This window comes from Centroberyx affinis, unplaced genomic scaffold (genome assembly GCF_046629955.1).
Source record: "Centroberyx affinis isolate AG114_WGS23_722 - 3 ecotype Tasmania unplaced genomic scaffold, CSIRO-AGI_Caff_v1 ptg002059l_1, whole genome shotgun sequence".
NCBI classification, from domain to species: domain Eukaryota; kingdom Metazoa; phylum Chordata; class Actinopteri; order Beryciformes; family Berycidae; genus Centroberyx; species Centroberyx affinis.
The window spans coordinates 149,752-167,435 of NW_027280392.1; the positions used below are offsets into that span (position 1 = coordinate 149,752).

Sequence of the window (17,684 nt, forward strand, 5' to 3'; positions counted from 1 at the left end):
CATTAAAAGAGACAGACAGACAGACAGACAGACAGACCTTCAGGATGAGCTCCACCACCTCAGTGTGGACCAGACCATGCACTGACTCTCCATTCACGTGAGTAATGAGGTCACCAGCACTGAGTCCAGCTTCCTGGGCGGGGCCTCCATCCTCCACATGCTGCGATTACAACAAATTACTGTCACTCAAACTGATTTAGCCACTTAGGTAGAAAAGCTGTTTATCTGTATGTTAGAGCTCTGATGGAGGATTGATCTGTCTAGAAACTGGCATGATTACGCCAATGATTACGGCCTTCCAAGGACAAAATCACTATAATATCAAGCAAATGTCTGGCAGATAAACACCACCCTTTCCTCATCTTCCTCAGTAGAGCCATCAAGAACTACTCATGACATATTAAGCTCTGCTCTCTCACCCAGACCATGTGGTGTACGCTGTAGACGTCACTGTCTCCCATGTAGACCCTGATGGCTCGGAGGGTGAAGCCGTACTTCTTCCCGGAGCGGTGGATGGTGATGGGGGAGCGCAGCACGCTGACCGTGGGCGAGTAGTCCCTGCTGGGAGAGGAGTCCCGGGACGAGGGGTTGGACGAGATGGAGCGAGGAGACATGGGGCTGGCCAGAGGGGAGGTGCCATGCTGCTCCACTGTGGACAGAGGGACAGAGATGAGGTTTAAGGCTCCAGTCACTGAGCCTGGAAAGCCTGGGCAGCTCTACCGCTGCGCTAAGTGTCTGACAGCAGGGTGGAGGGTCACAATTGTTCCTGAAGCCATTAAGCTAATCAATGACCTTCTCCTCCCATCATCCCTCAGACCTAGAATGGCACATGACTCATATTTTAATCTTGTAACATTTAACTGCCACAGCTCTTGTGCACTTTATTGTGGCAATATTATGTGCTGTTCTTAATTTTTGTGCCTAGAATCGAATTGCCCCTCCGGATAAATAAAGTTTATTAAATTGAATTTACATTACAGGAATCAAATCAGGAAACGATTATTACCGTTTCTCGCTATTGCAGTGTAACACACTATAACAAATGAAGCGTAACACAGCGAATTCAATTTGAGAAATCTTTACCAGCAGGAATGATGACAGACAGAGCGGTGGCAGAGGCAGATTTAATAACTTTAGTTCCTGGTCGTGAGTTGCATTTCTCCCCTTCGGCGGAGAGCTGCTGGTGGCGGACCCTCCGCAGCACCAGGTCAGTGGTGGCACCCCGGGGCCCCTGTGGATCTGGAACCCCCAAAACAGCAGCACTGCCTGGCAGCGGCACTGACGCATCAGCGGGTCTCAAGAGCTTGTCTGTGGCGTGACAGAGACATGAAATTGAACGGTAAATAGATACTTGACATTTCTTGTCTTTTATGACGAAAAATGGGGAAATTTTTCTGCACACTGCAAATAAAAGGCTAGGACAAAAAAGTTTTTTAGTTTTTTAGTAATTTATTGCGTAAGTGCCCAACTTAAAGGTGCAAGTGTACTGATGAAAGCACGTAGCTGAAGCGTTTGCTCCTTAGTTCTTTTGTACATATAGTTCTTTTTTTCACTTGCACCTTTAAGTTGGATTGCAATATGTAATAAATGCAATAAATTCGTTTTTCTGAACTAAAAAAACTTGTTTGTTGTAGCCTTTTATTTGCAGTCTGCAGAATTATTTTCCCACTTTTCTAGTTTATAACATTTTGATTCTTGCACCTGCATTACAATTGACCTTCATCTGAGCCAACATCTTTACTTTTTTTACTTTGTCTGTTATCATCAAAGCATAATTCCCATCATTCAGTAGTGTCATATGTGCTGCCTCAGCTGCTCTTACCTCCGGCAGAGAGCCCGTTGCCCTCTTTAGGGATGGTCCTCAGATCCCCCTGGCTGGAGGTGGTGCCCATGGCTCCCTCCAGCGAAGCCCCCCTGGTCTTCACCTGCGGCTGCCTGGTGGGGACGGGCAGCTCGGAGTCGACCTCCAGAGGTGAGGCGAAGCGGTGCGTGTCCATGAGGGCAGAGAAGCGCCTGCGGGCTCCGGAGGGAGGGCTGGAGTCGCTCTCAGTGAAGGAGGACTCAGAGCAGGACAAGCGCTTCCTGGAGAGCAAAACAGAGGTAAAGATTAGAACCACACCCATCCATTAGCCACTTCAATCAGTGTAGCTGTCTAACACATCAGACTCTTTCTGTCATTTGACATTACAGCTTTTTAAAGTGTTACTTCATCATGAGTGCAAACTGAATAAACCCCGGCCGAACTCACATCTCAGGTGATCCGGTCCTCCAGCTCTTGTCCCTGAGGGTGAGGCTGCCCAGGCTTTCTCTCTTGGCCACCCGCTCCTCCCTGGGGACCTTGTGCTCCCGTCGAGTCACAGTGGGAGGTTTATGCTCTAGCTGGGACAGATGCTCCATACTGCTGTACACCTGCAGGGCCACACAAGGAGATACATTACATTTTAAATTCAAATATATTTCAGGTTTCATACAAAGAGTATGAAAGGCTGAATAGTGGTAGGGTAAGTGTGTGTGTGTGTTTTCAAGTGTTGGTATCAGACCTATTTCTTTCTAATAATATAGCATTTGTTTATAGTTTCAGTGCATGGAGTACCAGGTGGGTGAGTTTACCATGTCAGTAAAACTCAAATACTGTCAGGTAGGTTGTACATAACAAAAATAATATACAAATAATCAAATAGTTTTGTCAAAAATTTTGGGCACTGAATGTTTTGTCCTATGTCATCTGTCACCTAAGACAAATCATAAAGTATATTTCAACCAATACTCTTTTACCAAGGTTTGAGTGTTTGACAGTGGTTGTCCAGTACTAAACAGGTTCTGCCTGACAAGAGATGAACAAAAATGTAGTATACTGATTTACTTCTTGGTAAAAACAAAAAAAAAAAGCCCCCAAAAAACAGTATCCTGGCATTCAGAGACCTCTAAAATTTACATTATAGGCAAAAAAAACCCCAGTGAAGTAAGAGGCATGTGCTATAGAAATAAAGTTCTTCTTCTTCTTCTTCTTCTTCTTCTTCTTCTTCTTCTTCTTCTTCTTCTTCTTATATTATTATTACTGTCAAGACTGACCTTGCTGAAGCGGGGGGAGCAGGATGAGAAGCGGCGGATCTCCACAGGCTCATCATCGTTCGTATCATCCTCATCGTACGAGTGGATATGATGGTATCGCTCAGAGCGAGCTGGGGAGGAGAGGGGACAAGATACCACAGCTTTAACATGGGGAAGGACAGGGACAGCGGATCAGCAGCATTATCTCTCTCCCTGTTCTCCTTTCTCCTTCTCTATTTCTCTCTCTGATCTCACTCCTCACACATAGCTACTGACACCGGCCCAAACAACTTCACGAGAAAAGAGCAACGAGAGGTTAAACCATCTTCAAAGCTGCAAACTCAGATTCCCCTGCACATGCTGAATTTACACATTCAAGTCTAAAAATGGAACATAACACCAATCCTGCCTCTCCAGTGGAGATCATGATGATTCAGGGGACCCAGAGTTGGAGAAGTTCCCCAAACATTTTGATGAATAAGAATTTCTTAAGCTCATAGGGTACTGGAGAATGAATTTTTGCCGATGGGTCCAGCATTCCTGACAGCGTCCTTTGCAGACTCACTGTCAAAATAACTGGTGTCTTCCTCTGACTCTAAGTGAGGGATGAACTCTGCCTTCTGTCTCAGCAGGCTGTTCCAGTCCACCTCTGTGAAGAATGAGTGCTGCTTCACTTCAAAAGCACCGCCTAGAGGGCCGAGGGGGAGAGAGAGAGAGAGAGAAGGAGGGAGGGAGGGGGAGACAGAGACAGAAAGAGGAGGGGCAATCAGGGAGAAAGCAGCAGGATGTAGACAATAATTATGTAAATCTCGATCTTGTTAATTATTTTGCTATAAACAAACATTTTCTTAGTGTGCTTCAGTCGTAATATTCCACAGGGGGAGTGCGAGCTTTGCTAGTGTTTTCCATGAAGCACACACACACACACATGTAACTCTCAAATACATATGTGTGTCGCCAAAGCCTCAGAGGGCAACTAGCTTACCTGTGCCCAGTCGGACCAGCGGGTTTGTCTGCAGGAGAGTGGAGATCAGGTGCTGGGCGTCAACAGGGAGAGCCTCGTCCCCCTCTGGCCACACTATGTCATCTACACAGCAGAGAGAGGAACGGGATATTAGAAAACATAACACAGTGTTGGTGAAGAAGGGAGGAAGGGATGTTAAAGTGAAAGAGTGATCAGGTCTGCAGAGAGAAAGTAGAAGACACAAAGAAAAGGAGGATGGGTGAAATCAAGAGAATGATACATAGAGACAGGAGATGAAGAGGTGAAATGCATTGAGTTACATTATGGCTTGTACAGTAGCAGGGGTGGAAAAAGTGCCAAAATATCCTATTCAGGTAGAAGTACAGTTACTTTGCTGAAGAGCTAGTAGAGGTAAAATTACTTATGTAAAACTCTACTTCAGTAAAAGTTAAAAGTAGCTCATTTAAAATGTATGAGAGTAAAAGTTACCTAGTTACTTTTTACAGAAGAGAACATTGTGATGCAATCTTTTCTATGCAATTCTAAAAAACAGAGTTCAAACTAGATTTGTTTAATTGAAAAAAAAAGACAAAATAAAGTAAAGCCAGACTACTCTTTTGTTCACGGCTGACTGACAGGTCCACATTTGGCCAATTTACAGCTAGCCGACCATCTGTACTATTTAATGCAGTGGTTCTCAACGTGGGGTCCGGGGACCACCAGAGGTCCTTGAGGGCATTCCAGGGGGTCCCCAGCAAATTGATGAATTGTTAAACTTCATTATTTTGTCATTTTAGAATGGCTATTTTGATCATAGTTTCACTGTTATCTCTCTACCTACAGTACAGATAGTCATGGAATTCTGGACAAAATCATATCTGACAATAAAAATATTCTCATATTTGGGTCTGAGAGACAAAATCTCATCAAATGGGGGTCCGTGGCCCTAAGGTGGACTAAATTAGGGGTCCTTGATATGAAAAAGGTTGAGAACCACTGGTTTAATGGACTTGATTTAAAATGTAGCAAAGTACAATACTTCAGTCAAAACACACTTAACACCCATCCACCTCTGACCCTTGACTCCTCACCTGTAATGACCTGTCCGAACAGCTCCTCTGGAGTGTCTCCGAAGAACGGCACACAGCCCACCAGGAACTCGTACAGGATGATGCCCATGGCCCACCAGTCCACCGGCTTCCCGTAACCTTGACGCAGAATCACCTCCGGGGCGATGTACTCCGGAGTACCGCACACCTGGAGGAAACACAGCCACGCTTCAGCTCATCAGCTTTCTGAGAAGACACTATCCTAATTTGTTTAGTCGTTCATTAGGGCGGATGCTTGCCCCGGGACCTCCAGATGAAGAGCGGTGTCTCTAACCGCTAGGCAAACCTGCCCCGATTACAGCTTGGTGCATTTTCCCTAACATAACTAATATCCTCTGACATATAACATCATCTCTGAAGTTTTTATCTTCAGGCAATTCTACTCTGATGGTTGTTATATTTCTAAAATAATGATATGACCTGACTACAGATTTTGCTCTAAACATTACTCTGAACCAGGTGGGGAAATATTAAAGCGGTATAGTTTCTAATTGGGAGACTTTTCACACAGCGAGTAGCACATTTGAGGAGATAATATCACTGCCAGGATGCCAGGGCAAGAAGATGAAAGCAGCGGTCTTGGGTTTGATGTGCAGATGGGAAACGCATCGAATGCTAATAGATTTTTGGCCGTGATCATACCTGCCCAAGAAATAATGAGGCTTAGTTTCAAAGCATGAGCACCGAAAGGCAAAACAAACCCCGCCTGACAGAAAAAATATTAGAATAACTGAGGAAATACTGGATTATTGTTCTGTCAGCTGGTAATTGTTTCATTTTTTCATGCGTTGAATATGCCTGGCACACAATGGCAGAGAATTTGTTTGCATAGAAATGAAGACATCAAAGGGCATTTCATATTTCAACTTTGCTTGGATCACGGCGAAAAAAAGTCTATTGCTGTAATACTGCCAAAAAGGCACATCAATAAACAGTGTTGATATTGCATATTTGATGATTTTAATCTTGCCATGCGCTTTTAATCAAGTCTTAAAGGAAGGATATTTTCTGTTATACTAACAAAACACATCTTACAGACAAATTTCTGCGATAAATTATCTATGATGGCAAAATTAAAATCTGGCTCCAGTTCCTTGTTGGAGTTACTTCAAGTGGATTTGGCACTGTGGAGCCAAATATATAATGGAACTTTTGCCGTTTGTCTGTCCTCATCATACCTGTTTATCCAGAAACTCCCGGGTGTCCTTCTCTATGTGTCCTTCGTATAAGTTGGTGGTCAGACTCATCAGACCCATCTTAGACAGACCGAAGTCTGTCAGCTTGATGTGTCCCATAGAGGTAATCAGGAGGCTAGGGACAGAGATACCAATGTTAAAGTTTCTTCAAGCTTTATTGTATGCTTTTGCAATAAAGAAAGAGTTTTCTCTGGCTTCATAATAGACAACACAGAGCAACACAACATAAAAACAAACAATATTCTAACAGCCTAAAGAAAATGCGATAAGATTTGAAGTCATACAGTGCCAGTTGGGATTCTTGCATATAGTTTATATACAGTACAGTTGCATTTGTGCTCTTGGTTCCATTTGACATTATACTTCACGGACAAAAAATGCATTTAAAGCAACATAATGTTTGGCAATGTTTTGCCAAATTCCCAGTTTGCTACAGTTTCATGAAAGCTCACTCCATCTTACTTGTCAGGCTTGAGGTCACGGTGGACAATGCCATAGTTGTGTATGTACTCCAGTGCCAGGACGGTCTCTGCAAAGTACATGCGAGCCATTTCCACGGGCAGAGCCCCGATGTTCTTCAGCAGGGTGGCACAGTCTCCCCCTGCCAACAGAATTAGCCATTTGATTAGTCTTGCCGCTGACATTAACAATTACCATAAATGTCCCATGGTATCTCTTGCCCGAGACTATTTCATTTTCCATTTAGGCTAATAAACAACATATACAATAGAACTGTATGCTTGGATGCAATAGTCAGCAATAGTAGTCAACGTATTAAATTCTGTAGACTCAGACAATATTGTTGTTTGAGTCATCCTGCATAGTGTAGTCAAAGGTATATGGAGGAATCCTATACATAGTATGAATATCTCTTTCAGTGGATATTCAGTATACGCATGTAACCACCTAATTACCATTATAATATAAAGGAGTGGAATCACTGTATAGATACACTCATATCATCTGTTTACAAGTGGGGTACAGCTTGCAATGCTGTAGCAATGCTATCAGTCTCTCTTCAGGGCTGTTAATATTATAGTGTTACTAATTCTTCCCATTTTACAAGCTGTTGACAGCAGAAACAGCTCAAATATCTCCTCAAATGTCACACACAGACAGTCTCACCTTCTACGTACTCCATGACCATGCAGAGGTGCCGGCGGGTTTCAAAGGAGCAGAACATGGAGACGACGAAAGGATTCTCTGCGAAGGTGAGGATGTCTCTCTCCACAAAGGCCTGCTGGATCTGGTTCCTCAGGATCAGGTTCTGCTTGTTGATCTTCTTCATGGCGAAGCGCTGACGTGTCTCCAGATGACGGACCAGGTACACAGCGCTGGTACACAGGCAGACAGACACACACACGTGCACACATTATTGTTATCGTCTCACCTCTGCGTGCATTACACTGCCTGACTTAAAGATGTGAAAATGGCTTATTTGCAGGTCATAACATCCTTATCAGTATAAATGGCCTGTATGCCTTCCACTCACCCATACGCTCCATTACTGATCAGCTTGATGGTCTGGAAGTCGGCCTCCTCTGGTGGTTTCATCGCTCTGATCTTACCCTATGGAGCAAACATCACAAAGCCATGACTAAATATGATCCAATGTGACACAACCCCCATCACCAGGCCGATACAGCTGCCTTAAACAAGCTGGTTTTGCATGTTGCTATTATTTAGTTATTAATACTGTCTGTCAACATGAGTCTGAGTCACCACTCTGGTTCTGTTGGCACTCTCTCTCTGCTGATACACAGTTAAACTGGGAGGGGCTGCTGAGATTCAAACGATCTTGACAGATAACGGTAAAGTTGCTGAAGTTCTGTTCTGCTCCCCCTCTCTTTTTTCCTCTCTACTTAGCTAAATTTTGGCAGTTGGCAACAAGCCTAATAGTAGAGGGATGGCTTAGAGATTTCAAAGAGAGGGATATCCTGTGTTTTTTTTCTACTGCACACACTAATCAACATAAATGGGCTCAATTAGTTGGATGAATGCATGTGTGCCAAGCCATTAGTGGATGAAGCAGTCATTTTCAAAAAGGGCAACAAGGACCTTGGCAGTCCCAGCCTCACACTGTCACTTTGCTAAGGGAGCAAAAAGGTGGATGGATGTGATATGGGGATGGAAGCCAGAGGTGGAATGAGAGAGTGGAGAAAGAAAATGAGGCCAGGACTGAGGCTTTTCTTGGATCTCACCTCTGTCGAGTCATCGGTTTCAGGTGTGAGCAGTCCCTCACTGTCGTAACTATCCAGGTTTACCATCTCTGCAGACAAACATATATCAATTTGAATTAGCTGTCAAATAATTTAGTTTCGAACAAGTCCATTCTGTATGCTTTATTAACTCTCCATTTTCTGTCTTTCTCACCTTCAATAGGGTCCCTGGTCAGTCCCAGCTGGCTGATGATGTAACGGGGGATGTCCGTCTTCATCAGATGTCCCTCCTTTGCGTGGTCCTCCGCTGCCTCCAGCAGATGGTAGAACTCCTCAGGGTTAAACTCCTGAAAAGAGATGGGGACAGCATTAAAACCTATTAAAGCTGCACTAGATTTGAATGCAGGATTTTTATTTTATTGCATGCTAAATTTTTATTTTATTTAAAAATGCAAAATACAAAACTGTCTAAGCAGCAGCACATTTTGCAGCACCCATTTTGTGCAACAGACAAGAATTCTACCATTGAACCAATGTTATCTAGAGGAACTCTGGTGATTCTGGCAAAAATGGCTGCTGGTCCAAACTGGTATTGACAGTGCCCAAAAGTGATCGTTTTAACGTGAATTGGAGCAATATGCATAAAGTCAGGGTGGAATTACATAGATGAATCAATTCTCCATGTCAGCGTCTCAGCTGTCAATCATAATCAAACATTATGATTGCGTCTATGTGGTATGACTCATCCAGGGGGACACAACATTGCTGCTCTTGTTATGAAACAGAGTCACCCTGGGTTACACACACACACACACACACACACACACACACACACACACACACACACAGACTCCCTCCAACTTTAAATGACAGCATGGTCACGGTCTGTCTGAGTCAGACTGGAAGGCCGCCCAGCAGTGGGGGGCCGCTGCCTGGTATTAGTCGTACTGTGGCGAGGCAAATGGAATTTTAATCTAAATGCAAATGCATTCGCCAGCCAGACAGACTGGACCGGGTCTTGTACTGTAGCACTTAGTGTTTGCTTAGTTTTTTTGCCCCTGCTGTGTAATAAATCAGAGTGCTTAAATGGTTATAATGGGCTGTCAAATGAGTATCTGTGCTCATGTTTATGTAACGAAATTAACTTGTCTCTAGTCACAGGGGCCGAAGAGGGATGTGAACTGTGAAATGCTCTGTGGTGAAGGATGGGATTGAATAAGGTCTGTGAACACAGCAACACAGTTATCAATTTTGACAATGACTGCTTTGTTTTTGTATTTTGGAGTCAGGCTCCGGGTGAAGAGTGGAGAGAGCGTGTTTTACCGTACCAGACACTCCAGAAGCCTGGCAGGTCGGGAGATGATGATGAGAAGCTTCTTCACCAGCTCCGCGACGAAGGCTACCTCCGAGCTCTCTGAACGCTCGTAAGCCTGAGAGAGAGTGGGGGAGAGAGAGAGAGAGTGAGAGAGAGAAAAGTGTTCTCGTAAAATATATAAAGCATTTACAATATCTGTCTGGCACAGTCAAATCCCTAACACAAAATTAATACCACACACAGCACTGCAGAAATTCTGTTGAGAGAGAGAGAGAGAGAGAGAGAGAGAGAGCGAGAGAGAGGCAAAAAGAGACAGAGAGGCAAGATGACAAATGAAAGTAAGATTTACTGCTCAAAAAAACCGTGAGATGTGAGAACATTTGTATCGCGGCAGGAACAACGAATCCAATCAAAGTGAAACCAGAATAATCAGAGTGATCTAATCAAGCCGCCGGTTGCTGATGAAATTCCTTGATACCTGCTATCTGCTCCGACAAATCACAAGCACAATTAGCCTCCATTTACCGCCATCATTTCATTCTTATCTTTTGCCTCACACTGTTGAATAAAATGAGATGATTTGGAGTGAATCTACCTATCAATGGCCTACCGCAGCACCACCAAACCCTCTGAGGGTAAATATACCACGGCTCAGTAACGGTGACAATGTGATTTATGTCATCTTACCCCACCGGTTCGGTAGTAGAGCTCATGGGAAACGTCTCCAGTCACACCATTTCAAACATACTGTCTCATTATGTTGCCTCAGCTCAGTATTATTTACTTGTTTCTGTCTTCTCTTGGTTGTGAATCATACAGTAGAATCTGTCTTAGAAATGTGCTGCACAAATAAAATGATTACTGCTATTGTTCATCTACACTACCAGTCAAAGGTTTGGATACACCTGATTGATTGTACTATGTTTTTCATTCTCTTAAAGCCATTTTGATCTGTAGGCTTAAATGCTTGAACTGTGTTTCTTAGACAAATATAAATAGTGAAGTTGATGCCTATGTATGAATTTCTTTCCAAAGCCTTTGCCTTTCCATCACGGCAAAGGGTGGCTACTTTAAAGAATCTAAAATATAAGATAGTTTTGATTTGTTTAACACTTTTTTGGTCACTGCATAATTCCATTTGTGTTATTTCATAGTTGTGATGTTTTTACTATTATTCTACAATGTGGAAAATAGTAAAATTAAAGAAAAATGCATTTATCCAAACCTTTGACTGGTATATATTGACTATATGTTACTATATCTTAGTTTTTATTTGTCTTGATTGTGAAGCCCTTTACAAATTTTGTTTCAGTGAAGTTATTAGTTGTCACTCAGGCTACTCTGAGCTCTTCATTGCTCCTATTGTTCGGTGTATTTTTAACTCACGTCATTGAGCAGCTTCTCCAGATTCTCCTGCAGCTCGAAGAAGTAGACAGTGGTGATGAGGCCCTCGCGGGCTTTGGCCAGGCAGTCTCTGGACAGCTCAGCTATCTGGTGATGGATGAAGCTGAGGACCCCGTCGGCCAGGGGCAGAACGTTTTCAGGAGTGTAGGCCTGGATGAACTCGGCCAGCCTGCCCTCCATCTGTGCCGTGGCCTGGTGGAGAATGAAGGGGGGGGGGGGTAGGGCATGAGAGGACAGGGGGGATAGGTGAGGACAGAGAGAAAAAAGATACGAAGAGAAGAATGGAGAGAATGGAAGAGAACGACAGAGATAAGGTTTACAAAAAGATTCAATTTCCTTCCAAGACCCTGAGCTGTGTGAGGGAAAGTTCAAAAAGCAATTTCAGTCACGAGCCAGACAGTGTGGCTCTGCTGATTTACATTGACTTCTGTCCAATGTGATTTTTTTTTCTTATTTGACTCAGCTGAACTCCAAACTACAATGCCCGACTTCCTAAAACTCGATTTTTATCACTGTGGAAGCTTTCAACCCGTTTCCTTTTGATGCCAGCCTCAGCCAGCCGACTCTTCTCCCTACTTGCTCATGAAAGAGAGTGGAAGGGGGTAAAATGAGGCAAAAGGAGAAATCTCTTTGTATTTAACTATTCCTAGCTGTGGCAGTGAATAAACTTAATGTCCTCCATGACGGGGTAAACCTCTCTGGGCTTGGCGGAGTCGCGTAATCTTGTTTACGACGGTTTAGGAGCCTCCATCTACCTCTTTTTTTTCCTTCCATTGTCTCCGGATGCATGCTATCAAGCCGCCATACACACAAATCTCTGAACACACTCCGTCAATAAAAGTTAATTTTAGTCCTCTGATATTTGAGTTGTTACTTTATAGGATTAGATGGGCTTTTTGTGGATGGAAAGATTGGTTTGATGCTCCGTCACCTTGAGGATTTGCGAACTGTTTTGTATTTTTTTATGGAAATCAATGTTTATCATGACGCAGCTTTAATGGCTTCAGTGATTAAGATACTAATCTCTGTGTGTGCTAATGAACAGATTGTATGTGTGTGTGTCCGTGTGTGTGTGTGTCTTACCTTGGGGAAGCGCTCCTTGTACACATGGTTCATCATGACTATCTCATTGTCGTAGCTGGAGGAGGAGCGTCCTGGGCTGGAGGGAGAGAGGGAAAAAATTGAATTCAGTCAGAAATATGGGCTTTTTTACTCAAAACCTGAGCTGCTGAAGTGATATCTTGGGTTCAAAGACAGTAGAAATATGTCTGAAACACCTCTGTGCTTATAATTTGCTTCGCACTTAAAATGAAACATTAAAAACATAAGCGAAAAAGTCACTGCTTTACGATCAAGGAAATTAAAATGTAGAAAATGAAATGTAGAGCATCGTTAAAACGAGAAAAACGCAACATAAAAGCAATAAAAAAAAAAAGATCAGCCATAGGCAAGCCCTGTAAAAGAGGATAGTGCTTTTGGGCAGCCGAAGCAGCCGTTTAATCTCACGGGTGCTGCCGCTGACCTGAGACTGCGGGAGCGTGGGCGCATGTGGGGGGAGCAGCGGCCCCCGTCGTCGTCCGTGATGCTCTCGGTGCTGCCAAAGTGCTTGGATAAGAAGTGCAGCTCATCCATGGTGGGCTGGAAGGGCAGCTGGTGCAGCCGCTCCTGGGACGAGCTGGAGGACTGGTGGAGGGAGCGATAGAGGAGGGAGGGAGGGCAAGAGCAATGGGTGGAGGAGGAAGAGGAAGCAGAGAGAGGATTACGAGAAGGGGGTGAGGAGGGAGATGTTGGCAGATGAGGAGGAGAAAAGAAGTTGGGAGTGGGTGGAATAGGAGTTGGAAAGATCAAAAGGGGGGAAAAAAAGGGCCATAAAATTCATTAAAACAAATTGACAAAACACATTCTCTCTCCTACGCAGCAAATGAAGCCATATCCCGCTGCTTCTGTCAACCTCATCCATCTGCCTCTGCCTCTAGGAAAAACAGGCGAAGTGACTGAGTGATCAAGTGATTATTATAAAGTGGAGTTATTTCAACGTCTTGCACCCATACAGTGCCTCGTGGACTTAGAAGACATTGTCATTTAATTCCATGTAATTCTGTTTCGCCACTGACAAACTGAGAAGTGAGATGGTAATGAAGCGGTCCAATAAGCCTCAGGGTCAGAGCCGTGAATCTGTCTCCCAGACACGCCGCATCTCACAGCCTCATTTGCCTGAGTCAAAGCGATGGGACCTGGACCTCCTCCACTTACTTCGCTAACCGCAAGATCAATCACCGATCAATCACAGGTGACAGACAAATTGAATCCGGTCAGACTTAAAAGGGCGGATGGAAGGAGGGCGGAGACTCGCCATCTGTCTTGTCTGTTTCATGTCGGTCAAGGTTGTGCACTTGATTGTATTGATGTAATTCTTCCTATAATTCTTCCTATCTATTTCTATATTCGCTGCCTCAGTAGTGAGTGTGGCAGCACTTCATTTTAAAGTCTTACAGTGGTAATCTGCAAGATTCTTGTTTTTTTTTTTGTTTTTTTTATATTGGTAACATCTTTAGTGCTAAGATCACATGGCAATCAAACAGTGTGGGCAGTAATGTGACGTCTTTTTCCTCTATTCTCTCTATTTCTCTATTCTATCTCTTCTCTGTTCTTTGTCTGTTCAGTCATGGTGGCTGTCGCTGCTCATGCTAACTACCCAGTTCTCCTATTTATTCCAAAAAACTGCTGTTGCTGCTGCCATAGACGCATCACCTCCTGTGCACCAGAGGATTTTTCCCTAGAAAGACCTACCTGCTGTGTTTAGAACAGCAAATTCAGCAAATGTCAAAGCTTTCATGAACTGGGTATAGGTTGAATCACTGCTGTGTTATATCAAACGGCAATAGAGAGTAGCAAAACGGAAATTTATATATATGAAAACGTCACAGATTATTACTTGAAATGGTTTTGTCTCCATTATAGGGAAGCAGTCAAGACCAGACATGGAGAGGGGAGTCTGGAGCTCAGTGTGATTCATAACATGTCCAAATGTCTCAGCTCTAATTCAAATAAAATATCTTTTTGTTTCTAATGATGTATCGGGCTTAATATAGCCTGTGGTAAATGACTGCGGAACAGAGTGTGCTCTCTCTCACGCCAGCCTCTCCTCTCTACGCCACTTTTCCCGTGTCCCTCTCATCCCACCAGCCTGGCACTTATCAAGTCCCCCCCCCCATCCCTCCATCCCTCCATCCAGAGCCAGATGGAGAGCAGGAACCAGGCCTGTGATGTTGTTACGCAACAATAATACACGCACTGAAAAACCTGAGGGAGAGGAATACAAGACAGACAGCATGCTGGGGACAGACAAAGTGTGTATGTGTTTTTGTGTGTGTATCTGTATGTGTAAGTGTGTGTGTTTTAAGGACAGACCGTGCAGTTTGAGTATGCTGCGTACTGTAAGACAGAATCACACAAGAACGACAAAGCTAGAGAATGAAAGTGACAAAAAGGAAAAAGCAAGAAGAATAACAGTGGCGGGAGTTCCTGACATGGTGAGCATCGGTTTAAAAGATGCTAAAACTGTCTCTAGAGATTAGATCTGTGCTAATTGCAGTTGTATAGGTGGTAGGAAGGTAGTAAAAGTGTGTACCGTAGAGCTGGGAGTGTTAGTGCCATATCCAGATGAGGGCAGAGAGGCCAGCGACCATCGACGTCCGTCCGCCCTGCAGAGAAGAATAATGACGTTACATCACTTCAAAGCCCAAAGCAATGCATACATTTTGCCATAAAACCCACAACATATTTAGAAACTTGTCTGTAGATCATCAACTGTATCTGATATGAATCACTATAACCCTCCCATGATGAATTTTGTTGTGAAATAGTGACTGTGAATGTCAGACAAACCGCTAACACAGCCTATTCCCACGTACAACCGGGATCCATCTCAATTTCGGTGGCACTGATATATTTTTATTGAGCAAGCCAATGACTTACAACACAATGAGGTTAGTCCCAGGAGCCGTCCCCAGTGAGGAGCTCGTTCATTGTGTCTCTGCGTGCCGCGCACAGTGACAGACAGGCAGACGGATTTGATAAATGAGGACAGAGGATTTACAGGAAGGAGTACAAGGCTTCGGTCCCAACACTGTGTCTGACTGAGGAGAGGTGACATGGATGGAGGTAAACAACAGCCTAATTGGGCCTCTTCACATACAGCACTGCCTATAGAACACATATGGGTGAGGAGAGCCAAGTCTCGCCCTCATTACTGCAACCATACCATGGGGCCGGACAATTATATTGGATATATAGTCTTATGGGATATATTGGCGATAACACTGTAGACTGTAGTGTACACCCTACAGTTCTACATTACATCAAGATATTTATGAATGCAGGCACATGCACCTTCTGAGTATGCAACATAAAACAGCATTCTCAAATGAACCCAATGTACAAACGCACAGAAACACACAGAAACACACACACACACACACACACACACACACACACACACACACACGCACATACAGACATCCACATCTACATGTGAACATGCAGACGCACACACATATCTGCACACAAACACACACTAAAACCCTCCTGCCTCTAGACTAGCAGTGTGAATAAACACAGAGGCACTGTGAATGTAATGGCTTGGCCCCGTCACAGATGAGTCAGCCCGTTACACTGCAAGAACCTGTGAGCGGAGCGAGAGGCTCCCTGCTCCCCAGGAGGTGCTAGACCGGGCGCAGCAACAGATCCACACCTCTCGTTCTCTGATGTTCACTTGCTTTCCCTCACTCCCACCCTCCCTCTCTCTCTCTCTCTCTCTCTCTCTCACGCTGACTTGACGTCTCTCTGTCTCACTTTCCGTCCCTCTCACATGCATCTCTCTCGGCGCACATACACACAGGCAAACTAACAGAAGCACAATCAAAAGCGGACACGTGTAAGCGCACTCAAATTCACAGTGCCACAGAGCAGTGACCTTCTGGAGGAGGCAAATGAGAAGTGTGCCGGGTTGCTGGGAGAGAAGTTTCGTGGGCTGTCCAGAGGGCTGCTTCCTGTAGGCACAACAAGACAGGCACAGAGGGTGAGAGGCAAGACAGAGAGAGAGAGAGAGAGAGAGAGAGAGAAAGAGAGAGAGAGGGGACACTGAGAAGAAGAGAGGGGAAGGCAGGATGGCATGTGCAAGCTGTTCTTTTTTACGACCAAAGCAAAACCAGGGACAGAGTAAACCTTCCCATCATTCTTTCCCCTTGTAAAGTCACTGTACAATCTACACAGCCCCTTCCTCTAGCAGGCTCTACAGATTTGGGGATAGGAGGGTGGGTGGCACCCTACTTGTGAGCAGAGTTGCAGTTAAGACCACCTTAGTCGAGTCCAAGTCAATTTCAAGACCAAAGTCCAAAGTCAAGACCGAGATCAAGGTCAAGACACTAAAAATAGGCAATAAACAGCGTACATGTCTTCCAAATGTAAAAATATGACTTTATCTGCAGGAGCTCTGTACCTTCCCCTTCAACATCCAGCTAATTAATGCATAGGATTTTCGTTAATCATTCATTGAAGTTTGAGGACCATTACATACTATACACAGCCGTAATTTTTAGTTAAATTGTTTGTAGTGCTGGGAAGAAAATAAAAAAGGTGGACCAGCAAAACATATATTTGGCAATTTTTAGGTAGGTGGGAAAAAGTCAAGTGAACATCCAGTAATGGCTGAGATCAAGATAAGTCTGAGTCAAAATAGGCATGAGACTGAGACAAATCCAAAACATCAGAAAAATGGTCTCAAGGCCGGACTCAAGTACTGCAGCTCTGCTTGTGACTAGAAATGAAATACATCCACCTGTTTTAAGGTGTGTTTTGGAGAATATGTGATTGAAACCACCTTTTAAACCACCCACCACCATCAAACCAAGCTTGTAGCAGAGGGGTGAGATGTTACATACCGAGGTGTCCAGGGAGGGGCAGAGGGGAGTGAGGGCGAGGCAGAGTGGGAGAGGTGGTGGTCAGGATCAGACTTTTCCTGTTGCTGGTGCGACAGCTAGAGAGATAGAGAGAGAGAGGGAGAGAGAGAGAGAGAGAGAGAGAGAGACAGAGAGAGAGAGGGGGAGGGAGAGAGTTAAAACAGCAATGTAAATGATGGGTCTATAGAGGGGATATTGCAACTGCTATGTCTTTGATTTAATGCAGAGTACTGGTGTGTGTGTGTATCTGTGTGTGTGTGTGTGTGTGTGTGTGTGCGTGCTTGCTTCTACACATACAGACGTGTGCTTGCATGTACGCATTAGAATGGAGGCACAGGAGAGGCAGACACGTGCAAACGCAGGACTCACTGCAGGAGCACCACAGCAATAAAGAGAATTCAATTTCCTCAGCCATCCATCCCTGTCTGTCTCCTCTCAGCCAAGATAAGAGTGAGCGGAGAGAGGGAGGGTGGCACAAGATGAGAGCGCAAAAGAGCGAGATAGTTGGAGGTAGAGCGAGGGGAAA

At 44.3% G+C, this 17,684-nt stretch overlaps 1 protein-coding gene across 1 annotated transcript in view; it reads right to left on the minus strand.

The window, feature by feature from the left end:
* Window positions 1–17,684, minus strand: part of LOC139654199 (microtubule-associated serine/threonine-protein kinase 1-like) — a 39,274-nt gene that overhangs the window by 2,381 nt on the left and 19,209 nt on the right. Inside the window, exons 3-24 of the mRNA XM_071531266.1 lie at window positions 17,141–17,235; window positions 16,174–16,249; window positions 14,830–14,902; window positions 12,721–12,881; window positions 12,282–12,357; window positions 11,181–11,390; window positions 9,808–9,909; window positions 8,694–8,826; window positions 8,522–8,589; window positions 7,813–7,889; window positions 7,446–7,654; window positions 6,783–6,921; window positions 6,303–6,435; window positions 5,107–5,272; window positions 4,037–4,138; window positions 3,617–3,739; window positions 3,073–3,182; window positions 2,249–2,409; window positions 1,844–2,082; window positions 1,084–1,308; window positions 420–649; window positions 38–160 (exon numbers count right to left, since the gene is read on the minus strand). Of these exons, the coding sequence (XP_071387367.1) occupies window positions 38–160; window positions 420–649; window positions 1,084–1,308; window positions 1,844–2,082; window positions 2,249–2,409; window positions 3,073–3,182; window positions 3,617–3,739; window positions 4,037–4,138; window positions 5,107–5,272; window positions 6,303–6,435; window positions 6,783–6,921; window positions 7,446–7,654; window positions 7,813–7,889; window positions 8,522–8,589; window positions 8,694–8,826; window positions 9,808–9,909; window positions 11,181–11,390; window positions 12,282–12,357; window positions 12,721–12,881; window positions 14,830–14,902; window positions 16,174–16,249; window positions 17,141–17,235 (3,031 nt within the window). The remainder of the gene's footprint in view (window positions 1–37; window positions 161–419; window positions 650–1,083; window positions 1,309–1,843; window positions 2,083–2,248; window positions 2,410–3,072; window positions 3,183–3,616; window positions 3,740–4,036; window positions 4,139–5,106; window positions 5,273–6,302; window positions 6,436–6,782; window positions 6,922–7,445; window positions 7,655–7,812; window positions 7,890–8,521; window positions 8,590–8,693; window positions 8,827–9,807; window positions 9,910–11,180; window positions 11,391–12,281; window positions 12,358–12,720; window positions 12,882–14,829; window positions 14,903–16,173; window positions 16,250–17,140; window positions 17,236–17,684) is intronic.